This window comes from Protopterus annectens, chromosome 12.part0 (genome assembly GCF_019279795.1).
Source record: "Protopterus annectens isolate FY-2018-M chromosome 12.part0, PAN1.0, whole genome shotgun sequence".
NCBI lineage: Eukaryota > Metazoa > Chordata > Ceratodontiformes > Protopteridae > Protopterus > Protopterus annectens.
Genome location: NC_056746.1, coordinates 643,041,877 through 643,057,241, shown reverse-complemented (window position 1 = coordinate 643,057,241; position 15,365 = coordinate 643,041,877). Strand labels below are relative to the sequence as shown.

The window sequence follows — 15,365 nt, the reverse complement described above, 5'->3', positions numbered from 1 at the left end:
CTTTGTATAAAATGTAAAAACAGTTCGGGTTAGTTCGGGTTAGGATATGCCAACTGACATTTCCAAAAACATGTTAATAATTGATGTGAATGTCCATGGAGAATTTTAAAGGCCAGAAAAAAAATACCTGCCTGATTTTTTTTTACACAGCATTGTGGGTATTAATGCTGCATATGGAACAGGTATTATTTCTGGGTGACACTTTTTACAGATGTAGACAAAAGAATGAGACTTGGAGGACAGGGTTCACTTTTGTCAGGTATGGTATCATCACACCTGGAAATTATGTAATCACAGCCATCACAGCATTTATAACAATAGTTTCAGTAGCAGGAAAAGCATTCCCCAAAAGATTAAAGAAGTCAAACTGCCTTTCTTTGGAAAATACTTTAAAGCCTGCCTTTCAGAACAGTGCAGATATAGATGTTTCAATGGCCATGGGTTCTTATTTGTTACTTGATAGCTGATGTAATGTGTATGCTACCGACATACCAGCACACTATTTAACTGCTATATAACTATGAGTACAGATGACGACTGCATGTTATGTTTGTAAATATTGAACATACTGTAATTACTGTAAATAACTGATATAATACCAGACTTGGTACCATATTTGTATTCAGACTATGTTCTTTTATTCATTATATATTGAAATGTCTTATTTTTTTAAATATTTTACTTAAATGTCAGTCTTTTCCCTCTAAACCTTTGTTCAAATTTTCTCACTTCTTGAAGACCCATTGAAGCTTTAAATTATGTGTTGTGCAAACTTACACTTACTGGAATAGTTATTGACATGCTTCTGCTATTGCTGTATTTGCTCAAGTCTGTGATTGTAGAAATGCTATATATTTTATTCTAGCTTTGTTTGGTATATTTCATATTACAAGTTATATTAGTGTCTTCATGTTGATCTTCCAATGTGGTTTAGGTCTTGGGAGAAAAAGACCTTCGGAGCAGTTCACTTACCTAGTTAACAAATGTACATTATACAATGACTCTCTATTACTATCGAAAAATGTACACGCTGATTGGCCCAGCCTAACCAGTGTGCCCATTGTAAAAACCACAATATACCAATGGTTGCCCGGACTTTTTTCCATTGGTATAAAGTGTCCCAAAGCCTTTTTTTTTTTACAATTAAAAAAAAAAAAGAGAGAGAAAACGGAGCAACGGAGACTTTCTTTTCTCCGTTGCTTCCATTTCAAAGCAATGATGTACTGGGTATGCAAGTCCCATACGCATGCACAGTACATCCAAAATGAACAAGCAGTATACCACAACCAGCGGAAGAACCGTAATCCGACTTTATACAAAGATATTATTTAAGAAAAGTAAGTATTTTTTTCTTAAATAATGTCATTGTATAATAGCAATAACCGACTCCGTGCTTGTGGTATATTGAAGATTTACCCACAGTTGCCTTTGTTTAATCACTTGGGCTTCGCCCTTGTGATTAAACCACACCAACCATGGGTAAATCTTCAATATACCACACCATGTCATCGGTTATTGCTTTAATAAAATAAAAATCAGTCAAAATAAATTGTCTGATCTTTTGACATATACATGTACACTACCATTGTACTGCCTTGAGGTAAAATCATTCACATATAGTTTATTAGTGCACTATATAAAGAGAGGTTTATTTGTTTGGATGTTGCTATAGCCATCAAATATATACCCTACAGTACATTCAACTCCTTCCCACTTTTATGTGCAGATTGAATACCAATGTTCTAATAATATGTAGAATTTGTACAAAACCTAACTGGGGAGCACTGATTTATGAATTTATAAAGTCAGGTATTTGGTTCAGTCTTTTTTTCACCTGGGGTATGTGCTTGCTCATAGCTTTGATTATTTTGAACATGTTATATCAGATTTCCACTTTTCTTTAGAACCTTTGTCTTGAACAACAGTACTTAGATTAGGTCTGGTGAATCCTTATTGAAATGTAGTTTTATAGTTGTGCAGGATCAATCTTTAGAAATTAAGTCTTGCCCGTGATGAGACACTAAATGCAGAGTTTTGAATCAGACCTAATTTTATAATTACAGGTTACACGTTTGATAATTTTTTTTGTGTTATAATCTGAATACCGTTTTTTCCACCATGTTTTGTAAATTTTGCAGCTGTCATTATCCCACATTGTGTTCTACCACTTAACATGAAAATGATGACTGAAAAAGATATTACTGCTAATCTTGTCTGCCTTTTTATGCAGCTAATGTTCTGCATTTGCCACACTCATTTTGTTCTACCAGGTCTATGCCATATCCTAGACTCTCTTAAATGTATCCATAGATCTGAGTTCATTGTGTCCTAAAAAATTTTTCCTAATGCATTACAGTAGCTCTATGTACAGGGCTGGACTTAGGTGAAATGACATCCCAGGCACTCCCTACTGTTTCACCCCCCCCATACACACACATACCTGCTACCCTCTCTTTCCCACCATCATGAGCTCCCCACACCATGCACTTACTTTTTACTTCCATTTTTTTTCTTTTTCTTTTTCCACAACCAAACCAGTGATGGCTTGAACAGAAATTATGATTACGGAAAGAAATTCAGTGTTACTGTTTAACCTTAGTTGATCCACCTGACCTACTAATTTGTTCACTCTCTACCACCCATCTCTTGCCTGTAATAGAGGGATGGGGGCTAATGATCCCCATAGGAAATGAATAAGTCTAGGGTTCCTGCCTTGGCAAGGGATGAGCAGGCAACTGCTTTGATGTGGGTGGCACCAGTGAGCTCCTAAAGCAAGAAGTGACTGGGTTATAGGGCTGTCACTCTGCCCCCGGGCTTGGAGCTAGTGAACTTACCAGTGGTCTGGTTCCTATCAATCAAAGGAAGTAGGAGGAGGAGCAAATGGGTTAGTTGGGTGATTGTTGAAAAGCCGCTGGATAAGCTGAGCAGTTGGCATAGGGCAGTAAATAAAAAAACATTATTTATTATTGGATCATTCTTAATACATAAGGTGGACATATACATACTACCAAGGTCACCTACTCCATCCTCAGTTGTACTTAAGAGACACACTGCTCTGCTGCATCAATCCCAACCTTGGAAACTGGAAAAGTGTCTCCCAGAGGACACTGTGAATGTATGTACATCTGCTGCCACTTGTTCTACCATTGTAACTCCTGCTATATGATACCATTGTAAGCTATCTCCCTGTCAGGTCAGACAGCAGCCTAAACACTTTTCATTTCTTCCTCTCATCTTTAACTGAGTTCTTTCCCTGCTCCTCTTTACTTCATCCTACCTAGTCCCAAGACCTTCCTAGTTGACCCAGTGCAACTCTCCACTAGGCCACTAGAGGGCGTCCCCTCCCTACTATACACTACTGTTCCTCACTCATTCTCTACTCAATCTCACTTTTGTCCCCTCTACCTCTTAGGTACAGGAACTCTGCTTACCCTGCTACTACTTACTCTCCTGTATCCTATGCTCCACTGATTGACTCTCGGTCCTCTCCTGGTTTCTTCCCGCTCCGTTCGCCCTGCGGGCTCACTCCGCTCCCCTACCCTGCCCCCAAATCCCACCCGCCCCAGTGCATCTAGCTATATCCCTCTTGTTTCCACACCCACTTTCTCCCTACACCAATCAACCATCAACACCTTAGACACACCCCCATCAGCCTATTATCTAATTTGCAACCACTCCCACAGGTACTACATTTCAATACATCCCACTTCTAATACACTCACTCACCTACCTATCTTAATTACATCCAGCTCTACTCCCACAACTCTTTATTCTACTCTACCTTGGCTAAACATTCCTTATCCCCCTGCACAATAAACTTATCATACATATTAGACAACTACAACACTCAATACTAAGCAACCTTCTCAACATGCCTCTAAACCCTTTTTCCATCCTATGTCTTCTATCACTTTCTCTTAAACTATCATATCTTTATCACCTCACCCAACCTGAAACTTCTTACCATCTACAACTTTATCACACAACCTACCATCTGAATACCCCACTCTCACAATCACACTTTCCCATCTCTCCCCATCTTCACCCAATAACACAGCTCCTCACCTTTTCTTTCAAACTCTTCACCCCTCAGAAATACTCTGTCCCCATAGCAAATAAACACCCCTTAATCATCTCAGCAGACCCAAACCATTTTCATACTCTAATCAACTATCTTTCAAACCCCATCTTCCATCTCTTTACCTGCCTTTTATCTGGTGATATCCATCCCAACCCCAGCCCCTCCTCCTCTTCCTCCTCACACAAGCCTATATTCTTTACTTCTCTAAACTCACAAAGTATAGTGAATAAAGTCCCTACCCTCCATGCATGGCTCACACATAACAAACCTGATATACTATCTATTTCAGAAACTTGGTTAAAGCCCTCCATAAAAGACTCTGAAATAACTCCACCCAGCTACTCAATCATTAGAAAAGACAGGACCCAAAAGAAAGGTGGTGGAGTTGCCCTCCTTTACTCCTCTTCCTTGCTAGTTACCCCATATAACAAACCTACCCCCACATTTAACAATGCTGAATTACTCCTCTCTCTCCTTCAAGTTAATAAGCACAAACACATTTTCCTAGCATCCCTCTACATCCCCCCAGGGGACAATATTTCAACACTTGAAAATATCCTCTCTTGGCTCTCTGACAATATTAGCAATGAAACCATAATTTTAGGAGATGTCAATATTAACTGGGCCTCTATCCAGTCTCCAACCAACCCTCTTAACATCAATCTATATAACTTCTCCCAGCTAATCAACACCATAACTCAGCCTTCTAAAGACCCCTCCAGTGGCACCATCCTTGACTGGGTTCTAGTGTCACACCCCCACTATTTTTCAGGCAGCGGTACCCTTCCTGACCCTCTTGGTGATCATCTGCCCACTTTCACCCACCGACTCCCCTGCATCTCTAATCGCACCCACAACTACATCACTACCCGCAATGACAAAAGCTTTAACCCTTCAATTTTCATAGATTCCCTGAAAGCAATTAATTGGAACAATTTGAAGACACTGCCCCTAGAAGAAGCAGTTGCTCACTTTAACTCCACATTTCTAGGAATACTCTATTCCAAAGCCCCTCTACGAACAAAAAGAATAAAAACAAATTCAGCCCCCTGGCTAACCAAAACTACTCTCTCTACCATGCGGCTTAGAGACAAAGCCTGGGGACTCTATCTGAGAAATAAGACACCAGACAAACATATTGCATATAAAACCCTTTGAAATAAACTAAAAAAGCAAATAACCTCTGATAGACAAACATACTTCTTCACACTCCAGAACAATAATAAAACTAACCCCCAAAGATTCTGGAAGGGGATTTCCACCCTCCTCAACCCCAGCAAACCACACACCCCAACCCCAGACCCAAACATCCAAGACTTGGACTTAGCTATTCAGTTCAACTCCTTTTTCATCGACTCTATTAGCAAACTCACCTCCTCCTTCACATGCTCCCCCTCGCCAACTAACACACCCCCTCCTCCTACCATAATCAACCCTAACCCCATTTCTACTTCACACAGCCCATCTTCCACCTCTTCCACTACTCTTACTTCCCCGCCAACTGAACCCTCCTCAAATTCTCCCTCTCTACTTCCCTCTCTATTCTCTTTAAAACCTATACCTACTACCACTATTAAGAAACTCCTCCAGAAACTAAAGCCATGTACTAATGCCCCTGATAACATTCCCTCTTATTTCCTACACATAGCCGCAGATGCCATTGCTTATCCCATTAGCATTCTAATAAACCGTTCCATCCATGAATGCACTGTGCCTCAACTCTGGAAGCAAGCATTCATTATCCCCCTGCATAAAGGAGGCAACAATTGCAGCGTCAATAATTTTCGTCCTATTGCTATTCTATCCCCCATTTCTAAACTTCTGGAAAAGTGTATTCACCTCCAACTCTTGCCACATCTCTTAGATAACAACCTGCTAACCCCTACACAACATGGATTCAGGCCAAACCACAGTACTATGACTGCCCTCTTATCCTTTCTTGAGACTGTCAATATTGCACGTGATTCTGGCCACATTGTCTCTACCCTACTTCTTGACCTATCCAAGGCCTTTGACACCATCTCACACAATCTGCTTTTAACTAAACTGTCAAAACTTAACCTCTCTCCCTCTTCCATAAATTGGTTTTCTAGCTATCTATCAAATAGACACCAAGCAGTTATATGGAAGAAGGCCACTTCCCCATTCCTTAGTACCCCCACTGGAGTTCCCCAAGGATCTATTCTTGGCCCCCTCCTCTTCAATATATTTGTCAATGACTTTCATAAATCTATCCCATTTGCAAACATCATCCAATATGCAGATGATTCCACCATTATCTGCTCTGCCACCTCCCCCTCACTGCTCCAAAAACTTACTCAGCAAGCCTTTTCAATAACTGAACATTGGATGAAAATAAACCACTTAGCACTCAATGCCTCCAAAACAAAACTTATGATATTCACCCCTTCCAAATCTACCTCCTTCAATACCAACTCCTTCTCAAATACCAGCCTAAATAACTCACCCCTAGAATTAGTGTCTGAAACTAAGCTACTAGGTGTATTAATTGACAATCGACTTAGTTAAAATTCCCATCTACTACTAAATATTAAAAAAACCCATCAAAAACTAGGCATGCTCTACCGTCAGAACCAATACCTTACAAGCTCCTCCAAAATTACACTCGCTTCCTCTTTTCTCATCCCCTCCCTTCTCTATGGGGCTCCATTACTGACTAATCTTCAGACCTCCCTAAAAAAACAGCTTTCTTCTTGCTATAACAAAATAGCCAAATTCGCCAACAGCCACAGGTCCTCTACCCACCATTGTTCTTCTCTTCAAAAATTAAATTGGCTTGAATTACCAAATCAGCTCACATATATTCAGCTGACTTTCGCTCACAAGCTCATTCTCAGCCCTTCTCTTTGTCCCTCCCTGTCTTCTGCCTTCAAAATGCACCTACCAAACAGAGTCCTAAGGTCTAACAATCAAAACCTATTAGTAGTACACAAACCATATCATCCCCCAGGCAAACACTTACTATCTTTTAACCTTGCCCGTCTCTGGAACTCACTTCCTCCATCCATTCGTACTATCACTAACAAATTCATGTTCAAAAAATCGCTTCATATATATCTAAGATCCCAATGGGATTGTTCTTGCTCCCTCCCCTCATAGATCTATAATATTCCATCCCCCTCACACTTATGACACATAACTCATCCTATTAAAGCTTATGTTCCCTCACAATAGTTATTTAATAATGAAATTCTGTGTTTCTTCCTCAACAACTTCTCTGAATGCATATCTCAATACTGTTTTCATTTTTTGAATGTTTCTCAAATTTAAGCCTAAATGTATTAATGTTTTATCTCTACTCTGTATAATTATCTTGTAGTTATTGTATGTACCTAATTTTTTCTATATCGGAGCTTTTCTCCCCATTTTTTTGAATGTTTCTCAAATTTAAGCCTAAATGTATTAATGTCTTATCTCTACTCTGTATAATTATCTTGTAGTTATTGTATGTACCTAATTTTGTCTATATTGGAGCTTTTCTCCCCAGGACTCCATTGAAAACGGGTTCTTTTGGCCCAATGGACTATCCTGGTAAACCAACTGCAAATAAAATAAATAAATAAAATAAATACATCGATGAAACACTTCAAGCTTCTGTTCAGTTGTAGGCAGCTGAGGATTTTCACATTTTGCTTACATTTTCTTTCCAAGTGAGTTTTCCTTCCCTGGTAAATATAAATGGCTGCAGAGCAGATTTGTACTCACGAGGGTTATACTTCACAACTAAGTCTTACTTTTCTAGTTTCAGCAACATTCTCTGTTGTTTTTGCAGTGCATTGTACAAGAAATTCTTAAATATATTCTGCAGTGGTTTCTGGTCTGTTTCAGTCGGCACTGATTTCTCATATTTTTGGAAGCTTTCAAATCTAATTACTGTGGCTTATTTTCTCGATGTCTAGCCTCAAGCTATCCAGTGTTAAGACATAATGCATTTATCTCAATTCTGCAACTCAAAGTTTGCATTTTTATTCATCTTGTGGTTGCTAAGGCCCTTTCAGCTAGTTTAATGTGTTACTTTGATTAATTAATTAACTATTAGTTAATTTATCATTTGTTAGCATTACTTTCTTAAAGCAAAATGTTCTCTGAAACAGTTTGGTTCTTGGCAGGAGTGCCTTCTGTTTGTAGTCTGTCCTCCCGGTGTTTGCATGCGTTTTCTCTGGATGCTTCATTTTCCTCCCACATTCCAAAGGCATACAGTTAATGAACTGGGGACTCTAAATTGTCTGTAGGTGTGAGTGCTTGCTTGTTTGATAAGGTAGAAAGACCTGGAAACCTACTTCCACTTTCCCCTTTGCCTTGTAAATTCTAAGGTTAATGGTGGCTGTCCACGGGGTCACTATAGGAGTCTGCTGTAACTTGTAAGACAGACAGAGAGAGACCAGTAAGAGTCACACTTATTTCTCTGCATATGGTTTAACTGCTTCTTGATTCTGCTGTGTAAAGCTACTGGAACATTCCTCATATAATCATTAATGGTAATACTGCACAAGTTTTCTGAACTTGTATTTTACTCTGTATTTAGTGTGTACATACGGTCAGCATAGGTTGTGCCCTTTAGCAGCTTATTTTCAGAATTTAGTTTCAATAGATGTAATTTTTGACTGAATTAATTTTTTTATTGTACCTACTTTATCAAAATGATTTCTTTTCCAGTAGCTTTTGTATATTTTATTAACTAGGGGATATTTATTTTTGTCGTGTTTATAGACACACATCATATAGAATTTATTGACAATTCATGCTTCTTATGCTTCCCAGAGTTTCCACGACTAACTTTTTACTCTCTTTTTTTTATTCTGGACTTTCTCGTGTCACATGCAATCCTATACACATCATACCAGGGGCAGTGTTAGCGTTTTGGGGGCCCCCGGCAAATCTGGGGGGCCCTCAGTCATTTCCAGACTAAATGTCACCCTGCCACTGCTACACTTGCTAAGCAACCTTTTAGTTTGTTGAAAAACGTTTTTGAGTAGTACGCACAGACTGACCTGTAGCTACAGTGCTCTTATATTACAACAGACCTGTGTACAACACTACTGTGTTGGCCTGTCTCACCAAATGACATTCAGAGTTACTGGCATTTAGCTGCAACAATGACACATTACAATAACTTTGTGTGCAGGGCTGGACTTAGGTGAAATGATGTCCCAGGCACTGCCTACTGTTTCACCTCCCACACACATACTTACTCACCTCTGTTTTCCCCCATCTTGGGCTCCCCACATCATGCATATTACTTGTTTCTTCAGTTTTTTTTTCTTTTTACACAACCTTTTCATCCAGTGATGGCTTGAACAGAACTTCTGATTAAGGAAAGAAATTTAGTGTTGCTTCTCAACTTTAATTTTCCTTGCATCCTTTCAACACACCTTTCCTGATGAAGACAGCACAGTAATAACCATTTATGAAATAACTCAGTTAAGCTGGTACACTAAGAAACCATAGGCATATAGATGCTCTGGGATGCATTTTAGCACATTTTTCCCAACCTTCTAATCCAGTGGTGGCATAAACAAAACATGAGTAAGAAAAGAATTTCAGTAATATTTTTTTCAAGGAAGACATAAGATGTGCCCAAGACTTAATTCTCAATGCTGACAAAACAATAGCTCACAATAAACTGAAAAGCCAGTTGTTGTGAGGATACAGAAATCCTATCTAGGAATACTTCCTGCCTCTGTAATTACCTCAGAAAATACAGTCACTGTCTGTACATCCCTTTGGTGTTAGATTGGGATATAAGCAGAAGTTCACATGGCCACATTCATGTATTTCAAGTAAATGCTGTTATGCATATACGTAGCATGCCTTCTCACACCATACCCTTAAAAGCAGCCACCTGTATACATGCATAGTGTGTGATTGTGAGAAAAGTGAAAAAGATAATCATTATTTTAATGTATTCTACTTTGTTTCTCTTAGGCAATACACTAGCCCTGTGCAAGCTATAGTAACCTTCCTTGTACACCTCTGAGGTCTGTAAGAAAATTAAAATAAACAATGATTACACTGTCCACAGCACAAACACAAGCTATAATGGCCTCCTGTGCACACCTCTAAGGTTTAACTGTGATGAAAATTAAAGAGATAATGACCACACAATCCCCAGTCTCCCATGTAACCTAGTGCAACTTTCTGAACACATTCATCAGAGCAGGTCTGGTTTTAGAATAGGTATGGTTGAGAGCAGAGGCCATCACCAAATCCATGTCAAAATCCATTTATACAGTCTTGGGGTGTGGGGGCCACCAGACTCCTAGAAGTTCTAAGTGTTTGAATGCTCTTTGATATATTTTATGCCTTACTTTTGAAATATAATTACTTGTTAACTGCATTTGTTCTGATATTCAGAAGAATAATGTATGTGTCCTGGCATTATTGGTGTGTGCATAGATAAAATCAGTGATATTTCTGAAACACACACACACACACACACACACACACACACACACACACACACACACACACACACACACACAAAACACACATACAAGCCTAAGCCATGGCATTACTAGTTTTGTACTTATTTTAGGAAATAATACGTTGTGCAACACTGGTACTGCCATACCACATCAGTGACTGCTGTTTAGAAGTCATCAAACAGTGGCAGGGGTAAGTCACTTTTCTTTAGCTCATTGAAGTGTAATTAATACCTGTCCATGTCCCTGATTTCGTAGACTCTCCCTGATTCTGCCTCAAAATTTTACTTTGCCGTCTGTAAAAAGTTTGATTTGCTGGTAAATCATTCAGGATTACAGACAGTCAAAAAATCAAGACATCAGAGTTTTACACTTCTTATGGTCTAAAAGAAGCATGTTGGTGCAAAATGTGTTATTCTACTAACTTTTTAAGTGAATTAAAGTAAAATTTAAAACCTGTCCCTGATTTGAGCCTTTATTCTGCTACTGTTATTGGCACTGCCCAGAATTCTTGACTAAAGTTGAGAGTTTATAGTATCTGGTGTTCTGCCAGTATTTATAAAATTCCATGAAAGAGAAAACCATCCCTAAAGATCGGAAGCATCAGCTGTCCTTAAAATCCAATGTATGCACTGAGATCAGTCTCTCTGGGATGCTTATCTCTCTCTCTTGTGCTTACCTTGCTTATGTTCATTATCAGCTTTATCCTAACAGGGTCATATCTCAGCCCTGTTCAGGTCCAAGACCGTAATCAGAAAATTAATACATTTGTTCTCTTCATTTTTCCCAACTATTTGCAGCTTTTGTGGAGCCCCCACACAGTTAGGATGATTAAGGGGGCCCTCTGCAGTCACAGGTATTGTAGGTACTTATAGCTGCCTATGTTGTTAGTCTTAGTAACAAGAATGTCAACTAGCAGGACTTACGTAAGCCAGGGGCACTATGTCAGTGGTAAAATATTTAATGGAATTGTAAAGCCTGTTACTTGGCAAAACACTGTTAATATATCCAGAGATATCTTTGAATTTTGAAGATGATATAAATAAGAGTTATTATTACCCACCTGGTTATTGAGTACAGAAGATTGTTGTATTAGCTTTTGTTGGTTTCACAGATGTGTTACAAAATATCAAGATGAGATAACTTGCAGTGGTTGGGGGGGCAGGACAGTTATTTCCCTTGCCCTACATAAATCAGTGACTTTAATTAATATTACATCTGATTCTTTCAGTAATCTACACCTTGAAATACTTTTTCCTGATACTGATCACATTTCTGTCTCAAACTAATGAATCATGTAAACATTCTGTTTTTTTTTTTTGCTAGATTTTTTAGTTAAAAAGCAAAGCATAAATAAACTTGGTGGGATCTTGTGCACCTACAAAGAAAAACAGCAACGGTAGCAGATTCTTTCCGTGCTTACAGTAAATTTGAAGCTTTTGGCACAGCAATATTCTGTTTTCCCTCTCTCAAAACTTGAAAGTACGATAAATTTTCAGAGCTGCTGCTTCTGAAGTGTGCAGAAACGTAGCACACTGTACCTTTTCAGGTTTATCAGATATTCTACTCTCGTAGGTTCATAGGTAGGGTACTAGGCTGTTGGCCCTAGGTCCTATATAAGCCTAGCCAAATGGTACCCTGGCTTTCGCCACCCAAGAAAAATATTTTCCTGTGCCTCTGTCGAGTAGAGCCACAGAAGTGATCCCCGGGGTGAGTTTCCTATCTCCCATCCAATCATCAAGATTTTTCTTGAAGAGTGCTAATGAGGAGCTTTGTTTGATATAGATAGGTAGTTTGTTCCAGAGTTTGGGAAGTCTCTGGGACAGGAATCTATCCCTCCAGCATGTTCTGTTTATTGTGGTGACAAGGTTTAGGTCCCTTGAGCATGTAGCTTGGAGGGATTTCTTTAAGTGGAGCATGTCCAACAGCTCAGGTTTGACATAGCTTTGTATGTCAGGCAGAGATCGTCTCTGAGTAGGCAATATGTGATGCCGTAAAGCTGGAGTTCTTTGAGACGGTCTGCGTAGGGCATCTGTTTGAGGCTGGTAATCCTCTTTGTGAGGTATTTCTGCAGCCTTTCCAGTTGTTGAAGATGTCTTGTGAGGTACATACCAAAAGGCAAGAACAAACTGAATTTCTAGATTACCATTTCCAGTTCTCAGAGAAATTACCTTGTAGAAAATGGTTTTCAGACAGGTGAAGTTCAACTACTTCTTAAACAACTATTGAAGCAAATTACTTTTGATTACTTCTGAGATAGGAAGGCCTAAATAAAAAGAAGAGCAGAGATCTACATTTAGCCCAATTCAGTGTCGTGTGTTTCAAGCTGTGCATTGGTTAAAGTATACCAGACCAGACCACATACATACTGCACATTCTGAACTTTTGACAGTCTGAATATGCCGAATCCTGAAAAGGAGCACTTTATCAGAAAAAGTGTGTGTGTGTGTGTGTGTGTGTGTGTGTGTGTATGTATGCACCTTGTTTAGTTATAATCATATAAAGTAAATAAAAAATAAATTTTTAGGACAATTCACCAAAGTATACTTTTGTCACATTCCTTTCATGTGTGACAACTGAACCAGTTGTGAAGTGAGGTTCATACCTCTCAACCTCTCAGTGCAAGAAATCTAGACAAAGCCAAAAATAATGGGGGGACAAAGGCCCCAAAATAGGAACATATTTTAAATATTGTTCCTATAAATTTAGAAAGCTGCTAGAATGACATATTTTATACTATTATATATTTTCTGAAGGATGTTGTTATTGTTTGTCTTTTTGGCTTTTCCCGGTTAGGGGTCGCCACAGTGGAACTCCAGTCTGCTAATGATTGGCAGTCAGTTTTTTATGGTACCGAGTTGCCAGCCGGACGCCCAACCTTCTGCGAAGGCATGCCCATTCACACATGTCTTTCAGAGGCCACTCGACCACGGGTGGACATGCAGACTCCACACAGAAGGCACTCCAGCTGAGAATCGAACAGGAGAACCTCTTGCTGTGAGGCAACAACGCTACTGCTGTACTGAAACTTAAATGTCTGTCATTAACCCTCAATGATTTGCCAGAAAGCCTTAAATTTTATGAGGAACAGACCAAAAATAAGAGGTGAAAGTCTGGACATTCTGTGAAAATTTGGACAGTTGAGAGGTACGAGTGAGGCAATGTTTTTATACAGCATTTCACATGTGCAGCATCTTGTAGTTTTGATTATGTTTAGTAAGGAATTCAAGTAAGCGGACAACCGAGAGCACACCCCCACTTCTTTATTAGACAGGAACCACAATTGCCCGATAGTGAGCATACAAATAACAAGTACAAAAATAAAAAAAGTAAGTGCTTTTGTCCCTGGTGAAATGGGACTTCTCAAAAATAAACAGCTAAGCGACATCACTCCTTAAATAGCTTAAACTCCTCCCTGGTGATAAAGACATAACCAGTGTTAATAATTAGTGCATAATGATTTTAATCCTTTCATATCAAAATGTTAAGGATATCCTTATGTACAGCCATTGCAAAAGGTTAAAATGTTTAAAATATACACTTCCAATGTCAATAATATAAAAACTTAGTATTTAAAATTTAAAAAATAAAGTCTGTAAATAGCAAACCCCTAATTTAGCGAAATGAGCTTATTTTCAATACACTACCAATGGAAGTTACTTCATTCAAACCAAAATTGATGGATGAATTAGTTTTTAACTGCCATTTAAGCTCCTTCATTTCTAACCAGTACTTCAATGGACCCCATCCCCATCATATCATGTTCAATGCTGTCTACAATATAAAACTTAAAACTGTGACTATTGTATACCTTAATATGTTTAAACAGAGCATTACCATCACTTTTCTTTGAAACATTATATGTGTGCTGACATAGTCTTTCCTTAAGCATTTTTTCAGTTTTTCCAACTTAGAAGCAGGAACATTCAATACACAGTTCAATTTTAGGAAAAACAAGCATTAAAGTAGTCAGCAATAAAATCTCAAGACTGTAAGGATATTACTAACAAATACATGCATTAAGGTTTATTTAGTAAGGAAAGTGAAACAGTTGAATTGTGACAGTCTTTTTGTTTCTTTGTGCGTTGGAAAACCTAGTAATGACTACTGTTGCTGTTGTATTGATAAAAGCTACAGTTGAACCAACTGTATCAGTATAGATGAGACCAATATTTAGACATTTTAACATTGTTCATCACCAAACTCTAGATAGAACCATGTTTCATTTGTATTTCCAGTCTTTGTCAAAATTTTTGAAGTGACTAGTTTGTAATTGTACTTCTTGCAGGCTACAAAAATCCTTTTTTTAGATTTGTTTTAGATGTGAGTATATCGGTTAAGGAAACTGTGGAATGGCAACCCAAATTAAAATGGTGCTGTGCTGAAGTTTACTGTGTTAACTGAATCTTTGCAGATAAGCTGTGCAACTTACAGTTAGTGTTAATGTATTTTTCTGACTGTTACCCAGTTTCTCACTCAGAATTCCTCTCTCGTGTTATATGCAGGTTGTGCATTCAAGCTGCAGTTCTATTTCTGATTTGGAAGTGGGCCTTTAGGACATTAGAAAGGTAAGTGTTTTACTTAGATCTCAAAGATGGACAAACTAATAATTTTATAGATACGAAAAAATGTCTTACTCCTTGTTACTGCACAGCAGATTGCATAGGAATGGTACTGACTGTGTTTTTAGTAGCACTAAAAGTAGATTTAATATGCAAATGGATTATCCAGTTTTGAAAAATGATTCACAAAATATGTTTGTTGACTTCTCTTGTGACTAAACGGAAAGACTAAAAACTGAAACTAGTCTGTTTCAGTGGTACAATATGTTTAATTTACTC

The 15,365-nt window shown here is 38.4% G+C and overlaps 1 protein-coding gene across 2 annotated transcripts in view; it reads left to right on the top strand.

The window, feature by feature from the left end:
- The window catches only part of LOC122816758 (probable cytosolic oligopeptidase A), a 907,285-nt gene that overhangs the window by 43,285 nt on the left and 848,635 nt on the right, over positions 1–15,365 (top strand). For both annotated transcript variants that reach the window (XM_044089771.1, XM_044089769.1), the window contains exon 2: positions 15,030–15,092. In XM_044089771.1, the coding sequence (XP_043945706.1) occupies positions 15,030–15,092 (63 nt within the window). The remainder of the gene's footprint in view (positions 1–15,029; positions 15,093–15,365) is intronic.